The 21,141-nt window shown below is 41.0% G+C and overlaps 1 protein-coding gene across 9 annotated transcripts in view; it reads right to left on the reverse strand.

The window, feature by feature from the left end:
• Positions 1 to 21,141, reverse strand: part of FMNL2 (formin like 2) — a 569,063-nt gene that overhangs the window by 163,066 nt on the left and 384,856 nt on the right. For all 9 annotated transcript variants that reach the window (XR_013608767.1, XR_013608766.1, XM_078681739.1 and 6 more), the window contains one exon: positions 4,175 to 4,327. Coding sequence is in view for 7 of the 9 variants with exons in the window: in XM_078681739.1 (XP_078537865.1) it covers positions 4,175 to 4,327 (153 nt within the window). In the remaining 2 variants the exon portion in view is untranslated. The remainder of the gene's footprint in view (positions 1 to 4,174; positions 4,328 to 21,141) is intronic.

Here is a 21,141-nt window from a genome sequence, read left to right on the forward strand (position 1 = left end):
TCTAGACATATGCGCTAAATCCCGATATTTCTATTGTTTCAGAACCTACCTGGTCCTGAGGAGAACCCCACCTTAATTATAGGGGTTTGAAACGCGTCGACCACTTTGTTTACGTCCAGCATCTGGCCAATCTCTTTTTTTGCATTTAATTTGGGTCACAAGACATCTTGTGAAAATATCATCTATAATAATTTTGCAAAAAATATGAAAAGAAATATTTTGGACTGAATTGCTTTCCGTTGCTTGGACGTAGTGTTTTCTAATATCACTAGTTCTATTGTTGTGAATGAATGGTGTATGAATGTATGGCCAAGTGTGTTTGAAATCGTTTTCTTAAATGTTTGTATATATTGTATATATCATTGTATGCTTTTTGTATTCTGTATTTTCCATGCACAATAACTTAGGTGCTGTTATAAGAAAAGTGACATTTGCATGAAAAAGAATAAATTTGATTGAAATTATAAATAGGTTGTTTTTGCTTGAATCGAAACACCCTTTTGTTGAAACTCCAGTGGTTTTGGAATTAAGTCTCAGTAGTGGCTTTTGTTTTTGATTTATAATTATAGTTGGACTCAGCCTTTCTGAGTAAGGAGTCAAGGCCCTTTTTGATTCTCGTATCTTGATGGTAAGGAGCCTGAGTGGACATATGAGCAAGTGCTCAAAGGGAGCACACATCAGGAACGTCAGGACAAGATTAAGGTCCCACTGAAGCATTCTAAAGGGAGAAGGAGAAAACAAATGTTGCAAACCTTTCAAGACCCTCTGCACAATAGAGGATTTGAAGAGGGATGGCTGGTTAGGCAACTGCAGAATGGCTGAGAAAGCAGAAAGGTAACTTTTTAAGGTGCCCGGAGCAGAGTCTTGCCGGGCAAGGGAAATAATAAAGAGAAGAACCTGACAAAAGGGAGCAGAAAGGGTTCTACCTTCTTTTTTGCACACTATGTCACAAACTTGCCCCAACGGCAGGCGTATACAGTTTTGGTGGCGGGATGCCTGGCTGCCAGAATAACACTACAGACTTCAGGTGGTAGGTCGAAAGCGGTCAACTGTTGCCGCTCAATGTCCATGCAAGAAGGTAGAGCATTGACAGGTTTGGGTGGGGGACCCTTCTCTACTGCTTTGACAGAAGATCCTCCCGAAGGGGCAACCTGATTGGAGGACCGATGGCCATGCTTAACAGTTCAGGATACCAAACTCTCTGAGCCCAGTTCGAAGCCACAAGGATGACTTGGGCCCGGTCGTTCCCGATCTTCTTGAAAAATGTGGGCAGGAGTGGTATAGGTGGAAAGGTGTACAAAAGGCCTGTGCTCCACTCGAGACGAAAAGCGTCTCAGAGCGAGAGCTGCTTTGGAAACTCCAGTGCGCAGAACTGTTGACATTGAACGTTCTTGACGGTGGTGAACAGATCTAACCAAGGTTCTCCCCACTGCTGAAAAAAGACCTTTGTACCACCTCTGGATGGAGACACCATTTGTGATCCGCATGAAATCTTAGGCTGAGTTAGTTCACCCTGGCATTCAGAGACCCCACCGGTGTTGAACCACCAGGGAAATGCACAGACATTCTAGCCATGTCCAGAGATGCAGGGCCTCTTGACAAAGGGTCCATGACCCCACCCCGCCCTGTTTGTTGTAATACCACATGGCACTGATGCTGTCCGTGAACACCTGCACTAGCCTTCCCTTGATGGAGGATAATAAGGCTTTTATTATCAGCCAGATGGCCTGGAGCTGCAGAAGGTTGATGTGGAGTTTGGATTCTGCCAGTGACCATGGGCCTCTGATCGTCGTCTCTCCCAGATGGCCACCCCATTCCAGGAGTGACATCTGTCACCACTGTCAGATCTGGTTGGGAAAGGGAGAGTGGTCTGCCACTGACCCAATCGTGGTTCGTTAACCACCACTGCAGATCTTTTGTAGTTCCCTCTAAGATCTGGACCACACCGACGAGATATCCCTGATGCTGCTCCCACTGGAACTTCAGGTCCCATTTCAAAGCATTCATCTCGCAGCTGGCATGTGTCACAAACAGGATGCAAGAGGCCATGAGGCACAGCAGCGGCAGCGTAAGTCTCACCGAAATGCAGGAAAAAGGCTGAAACGTCTGTATTGTAGCATGTATTTCCTGGACTCGCTGTTTGGAAGGATAGGCCAGAAAATGCAACTGTCCAGAACAGCTCTCATGAAAGGGAGCGTCTGAAAGGGAGTAAAGTGTGACTTCAGCACGTTGATAGCAAAACCCAGAAAATGCAGGAGGTCCACCATAGTCTGGAGGTGGGAGACAACAGCTTGGGGTGAGCCCACCTTCAAGAGACAGTCGTTGAGATTGGGGAAGACTGTCACCCCTGATCTTCGCAGATGAACTGCAACCACCAAAATTCTGGATCCAATCTGACGTCTGGGGATAATTCTATGGTAAGGAATTTGCAGCTTGAAGTCTCTATCAGATAACATAAATTAATTAATTTATAGTGTTTATTAATCTCACAAATCCAAAATAAACAGGTAATTTCTGGCAAATGGACCAAAATATGGTAAAGATTAGTGGAAAGTGACAAGATGTGTAAAGGCCGGTGTACTAGGCATGAGAGAATAAAGTATATATTTTATCTGATGAGGAGATACGGGTGACTATGGGCTTCTTAAGAAGGAGATAATGTATTACGCTGGGGTTGTGGAACAGTCAGGAGATAAGCACTACTAGTTGTCACTGGTGCGAAAAGAATACAAAGAAATGGCGATGACATGGACAGATAACGTGAATGTGTTAAAGATGAGATACCACACAACTTCCATGGAGAATTTAACAATTACTTAGAAGCTGTTTTAATAGTAATTATATAAAAAAGTAAGGAGTGATTTATACTGTGGCAAGCACCACATGATGGTTGGTATACATGTGACTATTGATAACTATTAAGTGGTTACATCTTAAGTAATCTGGACCCTATTCAAGAATAAAGTGGTCATCTGCTTCAATAAAAGTATGTTTACAAATGGGTGCAGACTGGTACGGGGTGCAGGTTTTCTGAAATACTATTTGGAATGTTTCTACATAACAAGGGAACCCAGAAGTCATCCGGTACCTTGGGTAAACAATGTATTACAATACTATGTTGAATGTTATGACATCTCCCAAAAATCCTATTTCCCTTGTGCAGAAATGTACATAGCATAGATTTAAGCACAGTGGGAATGAAGCACAAAGTGCAAAAGTACATTTTTTCTATTCCCACAGGGAGATGCGTCCCTGTGAAAAAAACCTTCCCTTATACTGACACCAAACCTAAATGTGAGCCCGTTTTTGTAATCCTGGAAGGTGAGTTGCTCTGCCTTTCATTGGAGTAAATTTACAATCATTTCTCGGGTGGGAAGGGTTCAGATTTGAGTATGTAAACGCCCACAAACATGTTTGTGGGCGTTCGTAAACTTACAAGACAAGCCACGCCTTGTAACACCCATATCTCAAAAATAGCATGAGGTTTAGTTCTGCCAAGTACTCCGCCCTCGTGGAAATAAAATCAGCAGTAGTACATCAATTTTTGTCTGCCAAGAATCTTTTTGTGGATTGATAGCAGACGTAAACCGAAGTATTTTTAGCCTTAAACACAGTTTTATGGCCAAAACTACATTTGTAGATCAGGGTCTTAGTAAGCTACCAAGTACACACTGCAATAGAAGTATATTTCAGTGATTTACTATATCACACTTGAGTTGGTTCATTAAAAGATTTTTTTTAACGAAAGGGGAAGTATTACATATGTTCTCATATTTTTTCCTACCCTTTTCCTGTTCATCTTTGCTTGGTTAAGGCACATTTTCCATTCTCGTTTAAGCATAGCCCACAAATCCAAAAATATAAGCAGGAAAATGAATTCATTGCATAATCGAGGAAATGTTGAACCAATGCATAAGTAATTGTTTCCATGGTTGAAACCCACACATTGAAATCTAGCACTGTAATACGTTGTCACTGTAGTCCTATAAAATGGAAAACGGACAGGTTTTCACATTCTTGGCGTAGTAAACAGCTCAGTATTATGATGAGTTGGTATTATTTTGCATTCACAGGAAAAGATTGAGCCAATGGGGTATCACTACAAACTGGAGACTGTGGAGAATAACCCCTCATGTAGGTGTAATGATGAGTGCACATGCAAAATGTCCCTTACCGCAGCGTGGAATGCCTGCTGGAGCGGGATATGCTGTTGCCAACGGGGGATGGTAAATTAGTTCCTCTATGCAGGTCTTCAATGGATCTACTCCAGGGTTTCGATTTATCCAATGAGTTTTCCATATTATTCTCCAAGCATTCAAAGTCAAAACTGAAAGGAAACAGAAGAAATACTAAAAATTAGAGATCTGTGACAAACTGACGTGTGCATCATTTCACTTTGTATCTTGACTCGTTCTCGCCGCCTTGATACCTTTCATCCAATTACTAAGGTTTTTTTTTCATCTGCAATATGGTACTACTAGTTTTGGCAACCAGCTGTGGCCAAAAGGAGAATATGAAAAGGAAACACTAACGGTGTGTGGAAATAATTTTGAAAGATTTACGCATACACACTAGGCTGCTCCACCTCAATTCTCCTTTAATGAATTAAGAACTGATGTGTGCATTCGCTTTATTTTTTCCCATCAGAATGTGTCTAACAAGTCAACCTGACCTGAGTGCCAAGAAATATGCACAAGCATATGAATATAAATTTTATACATTCATTTTGCATTCCTTCCATGTATTGAATCGTAAAGCAAACATTTAGGTCTTCAATATGTTTGGGTCTTTTGCATATGTTTTAATACGTTTAATTTACAGAACAGCATTTATCAACTCTATATTTTTCTATACGTGGTAGTACACTGTTTAGTGTGGGACTATAAATATTACTTCCAAACATTTAAAAATATGGACATATATTTAAATATGCACATATAAATGTCTGCCGATTTGTACAAGGTCAATACTTAAACGATGATGACTATCGGGCATTGTTAAAGTCCCATTCATCCCTCCATTTGGACATGAATTTCAACCTAGAGGCAGGCAACCCAGCAACATCATATGCAGAGCTCTTGAGCTTTGAGTGTGCCAAAATGAAAGCACGAGCCAAGCCACCGAAAGACTAGTATGTGGTTCGTTCTTCAAACAGGCCTCAGAGCCCAGCCGGCGCAATACCTTTGGCTTGAGCTCGGTTCGCCTTCCTACAATTCAATATAGGTGTGGAGAAATGACAGAATTTTACCTCGTTCGCTGTTTATAAGCAAGGAATAATGGAAGGAGAGTGACTGACAGCATTTGCTGGCCTCAACATTCCTATTATGAACTTGTACTGATCACAGACTTAAGCGAGTGCCAATTGAGTGCCCATCTCAGTATAGAATTATTCAACAGGGATTATATATAGCGCATCTGGTGTAGGCAGGGAAAATGTATACTGAAGCAGCCTCAGTCAACAATCCCTCTTGTACATTTCCTCTCCACTCAATCCCAAGCCATAGGATGAACCTCTACTGCTGCATATTGTTCCCACTGTAGATGGCACAAAGGGGGATACGTAGTGTATATGTAACAATAACTGTGTCAGTGTAGAACAGAATGTGTGCGCATGCAACACATTTTGAGAGTTTGCCAATCTTATTGTGATTGGAGGGCCACATTAGCCAAGTAGCCATCGCTGGTGCCATCCAAAGCCTTTATTGATAATCAGGTGAATTCACACAAACATACCACAGTTCTAGAAGAACGATTCTTCCAATCCATTGCCACTAGGAATACAAAGGTCCTTTTTAGAATCTGAAAGATTCAGCACAGCCCATCACAACAACCTTCAGGTAAGAGAGCATCTTCCCTTATTCTGACTCTCCAGGACATTGAGCTGTCATTGCATCCACGAGACAGAGGACCAAGATGCTGCACTTTGGAACACAAGGAAGAACTACTTTTCGAGGTAAATTCCTATCTCCAGATCTGAGATTAGTAAATCTTAAATAGAATCTAGGTGCAGAGAGGCAAAAAAAGGAAGTGGTCCAGAATGAGCAGCTCTTTCACTTGGAGGAGCTCCTTTCTGCAGGATGCAGAATGATTGCACCTAGTAGTCAACAATTTCTTATAGGGGTGGTCAAAAACAACTACCAAGGAGTGCGTCAATCCATTGACCGGTCTAGTGTGCACTATAAAAAAAATAATAATAAAATGAAGAGAAAGTGTGCCTTTTCTTACGTACTTGATTGTACCAATGAGATATTTTTCGACACATTTGAGCTTCAGCTCCTGGCAACTGCCAGACATGGACGCTTTTAGCCCCTAGTATATATTTTCCACTTTTGTTTCTCAACTGGCATTACCGGTACCATTTACAGGTCAGGTCATGAGAAGTTATTATCCTCTAAAGAAAATGCACTGAGTGCAAGCGTCATTTGAATAGACCAAATGTGATTTATCTGATGGCCTACTTACTTAGGGAAGAAGTTATGTAACAGGGGAAGCTAGAATGTAAAGGCTATGCCGAAGTCTCACGCAGCTCTGTTCGCAGACTTGGAAACTGCAGGATTATCTCATGAGAAACTCAGGCCGCTTGCCATCTGCCTGTAAAAATGATCCCAATCCTAGATGGTAACACTACCATTGAGAACATCTGCAGACAAAATTCACAGTTTTTTAACTTAATTTCTTTGGGAGGTGGCTTAGCCTCCTTGCCACATAGCCAACTAGGAATGAAGATGTGTGTGAACCATAAGTAAGTGATGTTGAGGACATTAAAGCCAGTACGAGTTACACCATACATAATATTAATACCATGACACCCAGTTGTCTGAGTTTGTTGTATTGTGTTTTTATCTAGGAGCCTAAATCGATATTCCTATTTTATGCCCTTGTCCGGTTATAATCAATACTATCCATACAACGGCATAATAATCATATCCATATTCAGTCGTAGCACATGCTGTCACATTAAGCAAGGCTACTTCCCCGGCCCCCTAGAAAGCACAACGAGTTCTCTAAACAAATCCAAACCTCCAGCAACCTGGGAAATCCCCCTTGCTTTTGTTTTGATTTCATCCTAGAACTCCTGTAAAGCACTGTAAGAACGGCCAGTTCTTAGTGACATCTTTATTGACGTCTTATGTCCAACCTTACGTCAAACCCGGCACCTTTCAGGTATAAATATACCAACGTTGCCTTAAGCAAACACACGGTGGTGGTATTGGGAGCAGCTATCTACTTGCCGGAGAGCCCAGCTGATGCGAGAGCCCACGGACGCTGCCCCTCCTCTTTGACGCACTGAGAAAGACGGTGTCTTTTCTCTTGCTGAGAAATCCAGCTCCGGTGTTTCCAGATACCTTCGCGGGTTACTGGGATATCGAGTCCTGAGAGAGAGATACAAGACCTCCTGCTTTCTAATACCCAGGTACGGAGCTGACTAAACCCTTAAAGAGAATTCTTGAGTTAGATTCTTGGCAAAAACAAACTTAACTTAAACTGCTAATTACTTACTCCTTCCCACGTATTAGGCTTAGGTCAGGTACACCGGGGTAGGCGTATTTAGAAGCACCAGTTGAGTACGTTAGTCAATGTATATATGTTTTATCTATTTTAAAGTATCATATGGCTAAGAAACCATATCAATGCTTTTACAGTAATATTTTATAATCCTCCTTTTACTGTACGCACTTTACTTTACTATGAGTATTGCAATCGTGGCAATTCATTTCTCTTGTATGAGGAAGAAGACTGCTCAATAAATTACACCTTTTATTGAAAACGCCCGTCTCTCTTTTCTCTGCACTCTGGTGAAACTAAGTACGCACACTTGACTGAGTGAAATAGCTGTCTATTGTTTTCACACAACTCTAGAGATACACTCTTATTCTGAGGGAGCAAAGTTGTCATGTTATATGGTTGTCAGAAGCTAATCCCTTCTTGTCTATCCAGGGAGGTTAAACTCCTCCTCGTTTATTCGAGAAAGTTTCTAGTGACCTCTGAGCTAGCTGGCAAAACTTAAGTCTAATATAGTCAGTAGAGACCTAGTCGACCTCAGTCCTACGTCTACACTGCTGAATATATTATTCCAATGCGCAGAGCCTATTGGGAATATAGGAACTACACTACATGGCGCCCAACGTTTGGTAAGGCGATAAATCTAACGCAAGACGTTAGAGTAACTCAGTCGTGCTTTTTCACACAGACCCCTTTTCCCGTAAATACTCCAAAAGACGTCTGGAGTGGGTAAAAGGTTAAAATCCGCCGGAACTTAGTAGGAAGAGATTTCTATGTATAGTTTTTGGTTAAGTCAACGTTGAAGGATACAGTGTTCCAAAATATTGTGCACCTAATCTTTGTTTCCTTGAAACTTGATCTGCAACAAAAACCTTTCTGTCAATAAAAATGTCAGAAAATGAAGAAGAAAGGGAGGCAGCTAGAATAGCAGCTCGACTCCTAGAGGATGACACAAGTCTCCTACAGAATGAACCGAATGCCATACTCATTCCGGTCAACATAAGAAAAACTATAACTCTTAAACTTATAGAAAATGGACTAACACCGAGAGGTGGAATAGTCGTATTCGTAATTGAGGCCCATGAATATCGGCAGACAGAGGTATTCTACACATGGATAAACTTTCCAGCAGCAAACGCTGTCACACACGAATTCCACTATTACAAAATAGAGGAACCTCCGGATGAGTACACTCCTTTCGAGGAGGTGGAAATCCCATTAAAATACCAAGAGCACCTGCTCTGGTTTAAAGGCGCCCTAAAACATAATAATCACATCACCAGGCTCGGTCCATTAGGTAGACCAGGAGCAACGTGGCCGGTTCTAGCCAGCTACACACCACATCCAGACATTGATAGAATGTCAAGCGAAGAACTCTTAGTTAAAATAAAAGAATTAACAAAGGTATATAGAGAGTTAGTTCAATTGGCAACGGAGGATATAACTTACCTCCAGAAATTAAAAGAAACAGATATAGCAGACCAACCAATTGAACTTGCCAGAATCATAGAAAAATCCTATGAAGAACTAGGTAGAGATAGTTTGGGTGGGAAACCAGTAAAGCCCCAACTAACTGAAAATCCTGAAAAAATATTTATTAAAAATAATCTAAACACTCCAAAAAAGAGCTGGGATGGAAATAAACAATCCACTCCCAAAGAAAAAAGATTCCAGTCCAGAGGAAGGTCTCCTCGGCAGAGAGAAAGATCTCCGGACCAAGGACACAAGTCTCCCCAGAGGCAGCCCTCTGAGAAAAGATACAACCTTAGAAATAGGGATAATCTAAAGAAACCTGATAGATATCAAGATATTGATACAAGTCCCTCTCGATCTTTTCAGACTTCCTCGCAGAAATCAGAAAGAAGAGGACGGTCAGAACACAGGGAAGAGCACGCCAAGTCCAAAGACAAGGAACCTGCTCAACAAAGTAAAAAGTTACAATTTCCAAGAAAGAAGGTAGCCAGTATTAAAATAGTTAAACATGCCGAGGATACTGAGGACACAACTGAAAAACGGAGAGTGGGCCCAGACAATGCTAGACAGCGCAGCAGAACCAACCATAGCTCGCAAGATCCTGATGAATCATCTGGAGATAGTGGACACGAATGAATACATTCAGGTGGAAACTGCAGATACCAGAGTTAGCAAACCTCATAAAATATATGAAATAACATTACGTATAGAGGGAGATAAGACTAGGAAAGTAAGGGGTCTATTTTTGGATAACCTTTCCAAAGGCTATGACATCCTTTTAGCTGAGAAAGACTGGCCACCAGAGTTATGGCAAAGAAATGATTATGCCTGCCTTCTCAAATCATATTCCAATTCATAGAAAATATACATATGCAAGAAAATGGGCAGTAGCCCAAGCTCCTGCATTATATACAAATCATGTAGGATGGGATGAGGACTCTCCTCCCCACAAAATCCAGTTAAAATGTCAACCAACTGCACAAAGGCAGTACCCAATTAAGCAAGAGGCTAAAAAGAAAGTCAGGGAGATCTTAGATCAACTTGAATACCAGGGGGTGATTGAAACATGCACCTCAAAAATGAACAATCCTTCGTTTCCTGTCTCCAAGCCAGACGATTCATATCATCTAGTTTTGGACTACAGACACCTTAACTCGTGTTGCAAAACATTTGCAGTACAAAACTCACACAGTGCAGCACTAATGAATAACATCGTGCGCAAAAAATACAAAACGACATTGGACATCTCTAATGGATTCTTTTGTCAGAACACAGCACCTGAAAGCAGGTACTTGATCGCTTTCTCAATAATGGGGTCACAAAAAAAATTCTGTCGACTCCCACAGGGATTCAAGAATAGCCCAGGATTAATCTCAGCAAGAGTAACAGAGTTACTACAAATATATGATGATGAGGCATTATCTTATGTCGATGACATCTATCTCACAGATGATGACTTGGATACTCACTTGAAAAGAGTAAACACCATAATACTTGGGTTTGCTGCAGAGGGTTACAAATTCAACTTTAAAAAGTCACGAATTGCCCATCTAACAGTCCTGATTTTAGGATATGAATTATCAAGTGAAGGCAAAAGCCTAGCAGACAATTTCTTAGAGAAGTGTGCTGTACTCCAAGCACCAAAAACGCTGAAGAACTTACAATCAATACTAGGTTTCCTGAATTTCGGAAGAACATACATTCTAAATTACGCAGAGAGGGTTAAACCTCTCTATGAATTAATAAAACCTGATTTCAAACCAATCAATTGGACTCAAAAACACACAGAAATGTTGAGATCATTGCAAACAGACATGTTAGTTAAAACAAAATTGCAAACTTGCGATAACACACGCAACCTTGTAATCCGAGTCATCCCAGGAAGATGCGGATTCACGTACCTGACCTCTAATGAGGGAGAAACGGTACCAATAGCTTACAAATCACATTTGTACACAAAAGTTGAAATGAAATTCAGTTCAACTGAAAAAATTCTAACTGCGGTTCAGACTGCTGTAGCAAAAGAAAGAGCCCTAGCACAAGGTAAACGAATAATAATCGTTACACCAATACCAGCCCTAGAAGCGGTAACAAAAGCAAGCATTCCAAATGCTAAAGCACTACATCTGAGATGGATACAATGGGTTAATTCTCTTGCTGCAACAGACTTAGTATACGAATTTGATGGTAATTTGAAAACACAAAATTTCTACAATACGAATATGAATGTCCTCTGCCGACCGAAATCCTGCCTCTAGAACACTACGGCTGTATAATATATACAGACGGATCAGCACAACCCGCAGTTGGCGGTAAACAAGCTTACAGTGCTGCGTGCGCGATTGTTAAAGGTCGTTGGCACGAAGGAAAATTTAGACCATTGGTCACTAAAACGAAAATTTAGACCATTGGTCACTAAAATCTCTAGGAGATTGTACAGCTCAGCGAGCTGAACTACTAGCATTTAAGATGGCGCTTGAAAATACCGATCGCGAATTCCCCACACTAATAGTGTGCGATTCATATTACTGCGTTCAGTCTTATAATGAATACTTGCAGAACTGGGTTCAAAATGGTTTCAAAGATGCAAAAGGTGGCACAATCAAGCATAAAACGCTTTGGGAACAAGTAGTTCTTTTACAGAAAGAACTACAAAAGACTCACGTGATACATACACTGAGTCATCAACGTGATGGCGTTCACGTTGCGGGGAATTCATTGGCTGATGAAGCCGCGAAGGCAGCTGTGCAAACGGCTTCCGTAGCTCCTATCACCCGGTCAAAAACAAAAATAGACAGCGATATAATGCAAGCTGTCAGTGCTACGGTAAAAGATGATATAAAATCACTCCCGAAAGGCTTTCCAGTAAAGTACTCATACATAACTGATGGAAATAATGTTCCATTTGCTCGAATCCCTGGAGTGGGGGATAGGGCAATTCCAAACATGGAACACAGGTTAGGACTAATTACAGCGGCACACGAAGGGCTGGCTTCTGCACATGCTGGCGTTTCTGCCACAATATCGTTATTAAAACAGAGATATTGGTGGCCACGTATGAGAAAACAGACTAGGAACTATGTTCTAGAATGCAAGATATGCCAAAGAATGAAAGTATCAACAGTGAAACGTCCAGCACAGACGCCCCTTCTAATCTCGGATAAACCATTAGCGTGTGTTTACCTGGACCACTGTGGTCCCTTACAAAGGGATTGCAACTATAAATATATCATGGTCTCAGTGGATTCCTGCACGAGATTCATTTGGATGTGGCCCCAGCGCTCGGCTGACGCCAGAACTGTTATAAAAGATTTGCGAGTCTATATCGGCACATACGCAATTGGCATGCTACATTCTGACCAGGGTCCTGCTTTTAGCTCTCGAGCTTATAAGGAGGCCATGACCAGCATGGGCATTGCATTGCGGTACTCTTGTCCCTTCCATCCTGAGGGAAATGGGATTGTGGAAAGAAAAAACCGAGACATAAAGCAATCTATAACGGCGAGGGTATTAGGTTCGGGTGATGGGTGGGTCCAACATTTAACAAGTGTCCAACGTAGTCTTAATAACCTGCCAAGAAATTCTCTAAAAGGTTTCAGCCCGTACAAACTATTGTTCGGTACTAGAATGCATATTCAGGACTTAGATAGTCAGACTTCAGTGGTAGAAGAAAAATGCTTTGATATCAAAGATCGTTTGGCTATTTTACAGGACTTAAATGAAACAAGAAAAGACCTGAGCAACATAAAGCTAAAACAGCAGCCAACAGCCACTGAAGAAAAACCACCTGTCCAGCAAGGCCTGTCTGGATTCCAAAGATTGGGGATCTAGTCAGAGAGAAGATCGCGGTGAAGAAGGAATTTGGGCCTTCTTACAGAAAAGTAGTACCTGTCTTAGCTGTCAGTGGAACAAGATCAGTTGTACTACCGCCCCTTGCTGGTAAAAAGGAGAACCGAGTTGTATCCATCGACTTAGTAAAACCACAATCATGTGGCCAATAATAAGTAGTAGGCCCAGTGGACTCCCAAGATGTAGCAGAACACCAAAACTTGCTACAATACAAGAGGTTCAAACTGAGAGACTAATCACATTTGATAAACCTGCAGTGAATAAAAAAGGACTATGCAACAATGCCATGGAACTTGTGCCTCTTGAAACCCAAATTTCAACAGTTCGTCAAGAAACACCAGTCTACAACAATGTAGCCTCAGACTATGCTAATGAAACAAAACATGCAAAAGCAAATAAAAATCCTGAAGCGATTCCAACAATTGATAGAACTGCATCTGGCTACTTCATCAATTTCGATGACTTTTCTGAGGATCCAAGCTAGCCTGAAGAACAGCCAACAACAAAAACTTTTAAAGACAAAGTAACAGAACTCTTTCATCAACTCAAAGAAACCTATCTGATTTCTCCATGGATTGAATTTTGGATTGTGTTAGGTGTACTTTTCCTCCTGCTTTGGCTCATCATGGTTCTCTGTTTGGGAAATTTTATTGAAGGAAAATATAGTACAATGGACACAGCAAGTCAGAACATCAACTTGGTCCTAAAGCCACACAAGTCATCTCACATCGAGAAAAGAGAACTATCATCAGTGAATGTCACAGCCAATCCAATACCCGGTGGGGTAGCTTGGGACAAAACAGATTATGAAATCTATGGCCCGGTCGAGCTCTTGAAGTATCCACACCAGTTTAAGGTTTCATTAAGTGACTTTGTAAAACCGAGCACATTTTCTGATGATTGGGACTTTGAAAGTATTAATGATATGATGTCAGATTTAGTTATGTCAGCAAAATTTAAAGAACATGATTATTTGCAGGGTTCATCGAAATATGAAGAAATGTACTGCTACAACCATTTTGCACATCATTATTTGCATAAATCTGCTCAACCTAGAAATGTTTTTAATTATAATCAATGGGAACATTGTGCAACTCCACCAAAAGGCAGTTCGAAAACATTTTACGATAAATTCCCATACTTTTCAGGGTTTAACACAAGTGAAGCAGAAACGTTTTATTTTAAAATGTTAAATAAGACAGGAATGAAAACAATGCTGACAAACACTAAATTAATCTATTCAGAAGCATTTTATGAAAAAATGACTACATTTGGTTTTGATTTCTGGAAAAACAACATTGAAACAAAAACCATCTAGGGTACCAAAGATTGGCAGGTCCAAGGTTTAGAATCATTATTTAGAGCCTGCATGATCCCAGAACAAATTATATTCTTGAATGACACCATTCAACAGACAACCTGTCTTGTCCTAGCCAAAATTAAAGACTTAAACAAACCGCCTATTCCAAAGCCAACACCTGACAGTAATAGCACTACAGATGTTGAGATAGACGTATCCTATATTTTTAACCAAAACAGAACACATCCTGATTGGAAAAAATGGTTGATCTGGCCCATAGACACAAACAGCTGTCAAGATAGATTCCTGAACAAATTACAGGGGTTCAAATTGACCAGGCCAGACCCTAGATACTCCCAGAGACAACATACAGGGATAGTTACAACATACAGTGTAGGAAAACGCTGCCTCGAATGGCTACACACATCCACACTGGCAGAAATTAAGCAACACTTGACTTTACTTAAAGACGGTGCTGACTTGCGTGATTTCATAATGGGACCGCGCAAACAGCGTCAAAAACGTTTCATAGCGGCCGGTATATACGCGGCTTACAATGAAGCCTGAAAAGAAACGCAAATTGAAACAGCAGAAAAAATACGGGAAATTGACCGTATCAATTTGGAAAAATCACTCTCTGTTGTGGACAATGGGTTAATGAATGTCTTCCAGAATATATTCACTGGACAGTATTGTATCATCTGCTATTGATATAATAGAGCAGGACTTACTAATGTTACAACACGGTCAGTCCCAATTGCGTTCTATTGTACAGCTTGGCTGGACGTTGCAAAATCTGCGTTCAGGCTACGTGCCCTGGCGTTTAATCAACACAACGTCCTTATTCTCTATCTTTAACCTTACTGATACACAAATCAGCTTGGCACAGAAAGGAGCAGAGTATACAATTCTGAGCATTGAAAAACTTGAGAGATTACCATTGACAATGTCAGAAAGACCTGTCATTGAATGGATAATACATGGAATAATAACAATTCCGATAACAACTTTCCAATTTAAATTCTGTCAAGAGTATATACCAGCAGGCCAGTATGAAAGGTTGGGTAAAGGGTACATTAAGTCATCATGGAAATTACCTTACACACACACATGTTATAGTGAAAAGAAACAGAATGTATTTCTTAGTGGAAAAAATTGTAAACAATCACTAAGCGGTATACTTCTGTGTCAAAGTATAGACCTGCATGGGGCCTGTGAGGGGACTTCAAATAACCTTTCATGTCACCAGCATGGCACACCTGCAACTCGAATAGAGCCATTCTTTAGACTACTTTCTAACGAGAGTTACATTCTAATAGTGGACCACAGATGTTGTGGCATGGTGCCAGGAAAAGCTTATCTCGTGAGCGTTAGTTCCATGGTCACTTGCTGTATGGAAGTATTGTATCCAAACAGCACTCCAGACATGGAGACGAAGATTTGGCCCTTTTTGAATATCTCTTCTATTCGAATTGATACTTTAAGCAGAATGAAGTCTGTTCTTTTACAGACAACTGTGCCCTTAACGTCATCAAAAGAAACGTATGATCTGCAAGTTGCAAGGACAATGGCAGTGATACATACACTTTTATCAACAAATTGCCCCCTGCATTTCGCAGAAATGCTAAGCCAAATCCTAAATATGTCTGATACCAGCGGTATCCCACATATATTTAAGACAATTTTTTCGGGACTGTTAACACCCTTCCAAATAGTTCTGGGCATTTTTCCTAATTTTGTCCATTCTGCCTTTGGCGGCCTACCACTTCTGTTGGGACTCGTAGCAGGCATTTTATTTTTGTTACTTCTGCTTCGATATGGCAAACCAAGTCGCAGACAAAACTCCAGCAACAATGGAAGAAACGATCCTAGCTATACGCTATCGGGACCGCATAACTAAAGTCCTTGGATTAGCCCGGCTAAGAGATCTGAATATGACCTGGTTTCTTTCATTCAGACCCATCTGGCAGAATTGCATCTTACCTGTGCTTTGATGTATGCTATGCGGAGAAGAATGCGTGTTGGACGTCTGTCTTACACTACCATCAGCAGTACCAATGGATACAGATACTTTGCTAAGTCCTGTAACGGCTCATGCATCGTGTTGTCCCCAGCGGTTACCCATTCTGATGACGGCATTCGTTGAGACTTCACCACTGCGAATAAAGAGTAGTGAAGTACGAGATGAGAGCAACATCACCCAGGTACGACCTTCTGTGAGCATTGCTGATCCTGACATCGATGATAGCAATCATTCTCACGACTGTACAGTTGCTGCATTTTCGAACTTAATCGAACTTTCACCTGAAGCCGTAGACAACTTTTTTGCGAGTCTGTCTGAAATGATGTTTTCCCCGGAACAAAAGAATAACTTTTAAGCAAACTAGTACACAGCGTTCCCTGAACTCTGAATTCGGCCTTCGGCTTTGATAAACAAAAGCTACTGAACATATTTGGAACTATATATTTTTTTTCTCTCCCCTGAAAGCGAAATTATTTTTTCTTCAATTCCAAAATATTTACCTTTTTTCTGGCACATGTACTCTGCTTGAAGTAGAACTATTCTTAGAGAACAAAGCTTCTATTTTTAGGAACTCTAGAGACAATTTATTACCTCAGCCTCTAGCACATTTACAGCGACTGTATTTATATGTGATGGAATGGTCTCAACTTTTTTTTCTGTATTAAGAGCCATTTCACGTGTAAATTTCTCAAATCATTCATACTGCTATATATATGCATCCTTTTTACTGAATGATTACACTGCTTGAATAGCGTACAGTACCTATAATCAATTTTCGGGTATATCTATGCACCGTCTCAAATGCTAAAAATGTATTTTGGGGTGGGTTGAAATACACATGCACTTTTATATGTTTACTATTGCTTAGTTTTAGTAATGATGGACATTAGATCGTGGAGTCGGTATTGTGTTTTTATCTAGGAGCCTAAATCGATATTCCTATTTTATGCCCTTGTCCGGTTATAATCAATACTATCCATACAACGGCATAATAATCCTATCCATATTCAGTCGTAGCACATGCTGTCTCATTAAGCAAGGCTACTTCCCCGGCCCCCTAGAAAGCACAACAAGTTCTCTAAACAAATCCAAACCTCCAGCAACCTGGGAAATCCCCCTTGCTTTTGTTTTGATTTCATCCTAGAACTCCTGTAAAGCACTGTTCTTAGTGACATCTTTATTGACGTCTTATGTCCAACCTTACGTCAAACCCGGCACCTTTCCGGTATAAATATACCAACGTTGCCTTAAGCAAACACACGGTGGTGGTATTGGGAGCAGCTATCTACTTGCCGGAGAGCCCAGCTGATGCGAGAGCCCACGGACGCTGCCCCTCCTCTTTGACGCACTGAGAAAGACGCTGTCTTTTCTCTTGCCGAGGAATCCAGCTCCGGTGTTTCCAGATACCTTCGCGGGTTACTGGGATATCGAGTCCTGAGAGAGAGATACAAGACCTCCTGCTTTCTAATACCCAGGTACGGAGCTGACTAAACCCTTAAAGAGAATTCTTGAGTTAGATTCTTGGCAAAAACGAACTTAACTTAAACTGCTAATTACTTACTCCTTCCCACGTATTAGGCTTAGGTCAGATACACCGGGGTAGGCGTATTTAGAAGCACCAGTTGAGTTCGTTAGTCAATGTATATATGTATATATATATTATCTATTTTAAAGTATCATATGGCTAAGAAACCATATCAATGCTTTTACAGTATTATTTTATAATCCTCCTTTTACTGTACGCACTTTACTTTACTATGAGTATTGCAATTGTGGCAATTCATTTCTCTTGTATGAGGAAGAAGACTGCTCAATAAATTACACCTTGTATTGAAAACGCCCGTCTCTCTTTTCTCTGCACTCTGGTGAAACTAAGTACGCACACTTGACTGAGTGAAATAGCTGTCTATTGTTTTCACACGACTCTAGAGATACACTCTTATTCTGAGGGAGCAAAGTTGTCATGTAATATGGTTGTCAGAAGCTAATCCCTTCTTGTCTATCCAGGGAGGTTAAACTCCTCCTCGCTTATTCGAGAAAGTTTCTAGTGACCTCTGAGCTAGCTGGCAAAAACTTAAGTCTAATATAGTCAGTAGAGACCTAGTCGACCTCAGTCCTACGTCTACACTGCTGAATATATTATTCCAATGCCCAGAGCCTATTGGGAATATAGGAACTACACTACAGTTGTTCATACAAGCTACATACAAATTCCCTCGTACAGCTTGACACTTGCATTCATATTGCAGAGTGACCCCTTTTCGAGTGGTTACCCCATGTTTTTTTCATTTGTTGAGGACGCTCTTTATGGGAATCATGAACTCTAACACTGGGGAACGGCTTTCACAGTGTATGTGCTCTGCTCCTAAAACATGCAGAAATTTGCTTCAAGCCTTACTGGTACATTGAACGTCCCTATAAGACCTTGCATGAGGAGGTAGTTTCACAGCTCATGCACTTAGGGAAGACCTCAGTGTACAGCCAGGTCATGTACATAAGGATGCAATTTCACAGCTTGAATATTTAGGGGCAGTACTATAGCACACATATCAAGTCATTGATATGCTGAATCTGGCTATACTTGTCCAGCTATCCTTTACACTGTTACCTTTACTGAGTGAAAGTATTTATTTAAATTATGCTGCTTGTCGTCGTGTCGCATTTTATCAATTTAGGAGTTTAATACAGGAACTGAATGAACACTACCAAAAAGTGGGACGGCTGTAGGAGCATGGAGCAGATGAAAAGGAGAAGAGAACAATTTCTGGGAAGGAGACTTGCACCTCTGGCTGCACTACATCTACCCTTGCCAAAAATTCAACTACTATCTATAAAAGAGTTAATGAGCTAAAAGTGAGTTGCCCCTCTACGTGAACACATACTGGGGACAAGCTAGAGCAAGGCAGACGGTGGAACCTTCTTTACAAATGCACCTAACCAAAATAACCCCAAAAGTAATTTCCCCTTATGTTCTAGGCTGGAGCTGGTGTGCACACCGAAACACACCAACCATCACAGTGATAGTTCTAACATACTGGGGACAATATGAAAATCACTTTTACAAGTTACTATAAAAATCAGTCTTTGTTTGTTGGCCTGAGTACCCCATTTGTTGATATGAGTACTGGATTATTTGTGCTATGCGAAGCAGTGCTTCACTTAGCACAATTAATGTACAGTTTAAAAAAAATATTACAGTAGAGAGCAATTCACATTCGAGCCTTGTTTAAGACATGGTAAATAAATGCAGTGTTTCAGGTGTCATTCCATTGCGGACTTCAGGGTTTGTATGTAGAGGGGCCATGAACATAACACATGAGCTTAGTTGCATAAAGGCCTAGTCAGCTAAAGCGAATTGTAAATCAGTTTGGAGGAGTGCCGGGGGCATTAACTTTCACTGGAGGGGCTCTGGCCTTAGATACACTTCCCCCACCCCAGCCCGCTGGGTGCTACTCATAGCGCCAGCTTCTGAAGCAAAACAGAAGGTTGGTTGCGGTACAGTTTCCATTTCGGTCAGATTTTTTTTTTTTCCACAGAGTTTTATTTAGCGCAAACTTGACCCGAATCGGGTATCATAGTGCTTTACATAGCGCCAGCTGCATTACATGAGGAGACACTCATTTTTGTTGGGCACGGGGAGATTAAGTGGTTTGCCCAGAATCACAGGATGTTCAGCGTCAATGCCGAGACTCGATCCCAGTTACCCAGATTGAAGGACGACCGCCCTAGCTGTTAGGCCAACTTTGGGGGCAAAGTGGGTTAGGGTCCGAGGCGCAGCACACAATGAAGGAAGAGCCTCCTGTGACATGTGGTGTTACCAGCAGGGTAAGGGTAACTACCAAACTGAAAGCAACGACGCCCATCTAATGGATATGGAAAGACCCCAGCTGTGTGGGCCTTGTCTGACTGTGTTTTCCCCCTCACCCAGTGACGTAGTAAAGGCACCACTGGCCTGAACGCAGGCAAGGAAACTGGACAAAAAAAAATTGTTATCAGAACAAAAGGGCCGCTAACTACTCCTGGCCCTGGTGCCACAGCACATGCTGCACTACTGACAGCTATACCACTGCCTAGACCGTTGGTCAGTAAGATGCTGGCAGCTGAGCCAACGGCTAGAGGTCAACCTTCAGGGGTGGAAATGGTCTCCCATAAACACTCATTGGAATAACCGACAGGAAATACCTTGCCGCCGCCTTTGAATGCATTGCTAAAACAAGCATTGAAAATGCAATAGGTCTCGCCTTTAATTAAGTTAAAGCCATTTGCTTTGCTATACAATACCATTAGCAAAGCAAATCGCTTTAACTTAATCAAAAGCGAGACCTATTGAATTTTCAATGCATTTTCAACTTTGGACCATAGGGACAAAAAAACTTGTGAAATTATGGTGTGCAAAAATGAAACGTATGCTTGTGTGTCCCTAGATGTCCATTCATGACTTGTAGATAGCAAGCAGTTTACACTTTTGAATCCTGGTAAGGCCAATTTAGCCTTTCATCCTTCTGAGGTCAGTGAGTTTAGTACCATTAAACTGGTTTTGGTAGTAACTTTCTTACAAGGCATAGAAACAGCAGAAGTGTGTTGAAAAAGCTACCTAAAATCTAATTAGTATTGTCCATAATTTATAATTTTTATACAGACATTTGTTTCAGGCATATTCTGTGCATATGAGCGATACGGAAGGCCAAGTTCCTTTATAAGAGCATGAAACTCAGAGGTGACTTTTAATACCCTTTTAATGTATGGCAGAAGGTATTTTATAGCTTATCATACAAAGTCAAAACCATCACACTTCCCATAAACCGTATACATCCTTGTTGTCTTGTGTTGTCAGATGAAATGATAGTATGGATGCATGCATGAAGATTACAATTTTGATCTGTAGTACACAATTAAATACACCAAAAAGCAGTTAGTAATCTGCTCCAAATATATCACAATCATCCTAATGAAAATCGGAAACCAAAAGAAAAAAATAAGTTGTGAACAGGGA

The sequence above is a fragment of the Lissotriton helveticus genome, chromosome 3_1, assembly GCF_964261635.1.
Source record: "Lissotriton helveticus chromosome 3_1, aLisHel1.1, whole genome shotgun sequence".
In the NCBI taxonomy this organism is placed as follows: Eukaryota; Metazoa; Chordata; class Amphibia; order Caudata; family Salamandridae; genus Lissotriton; species Lissotriton helveticus.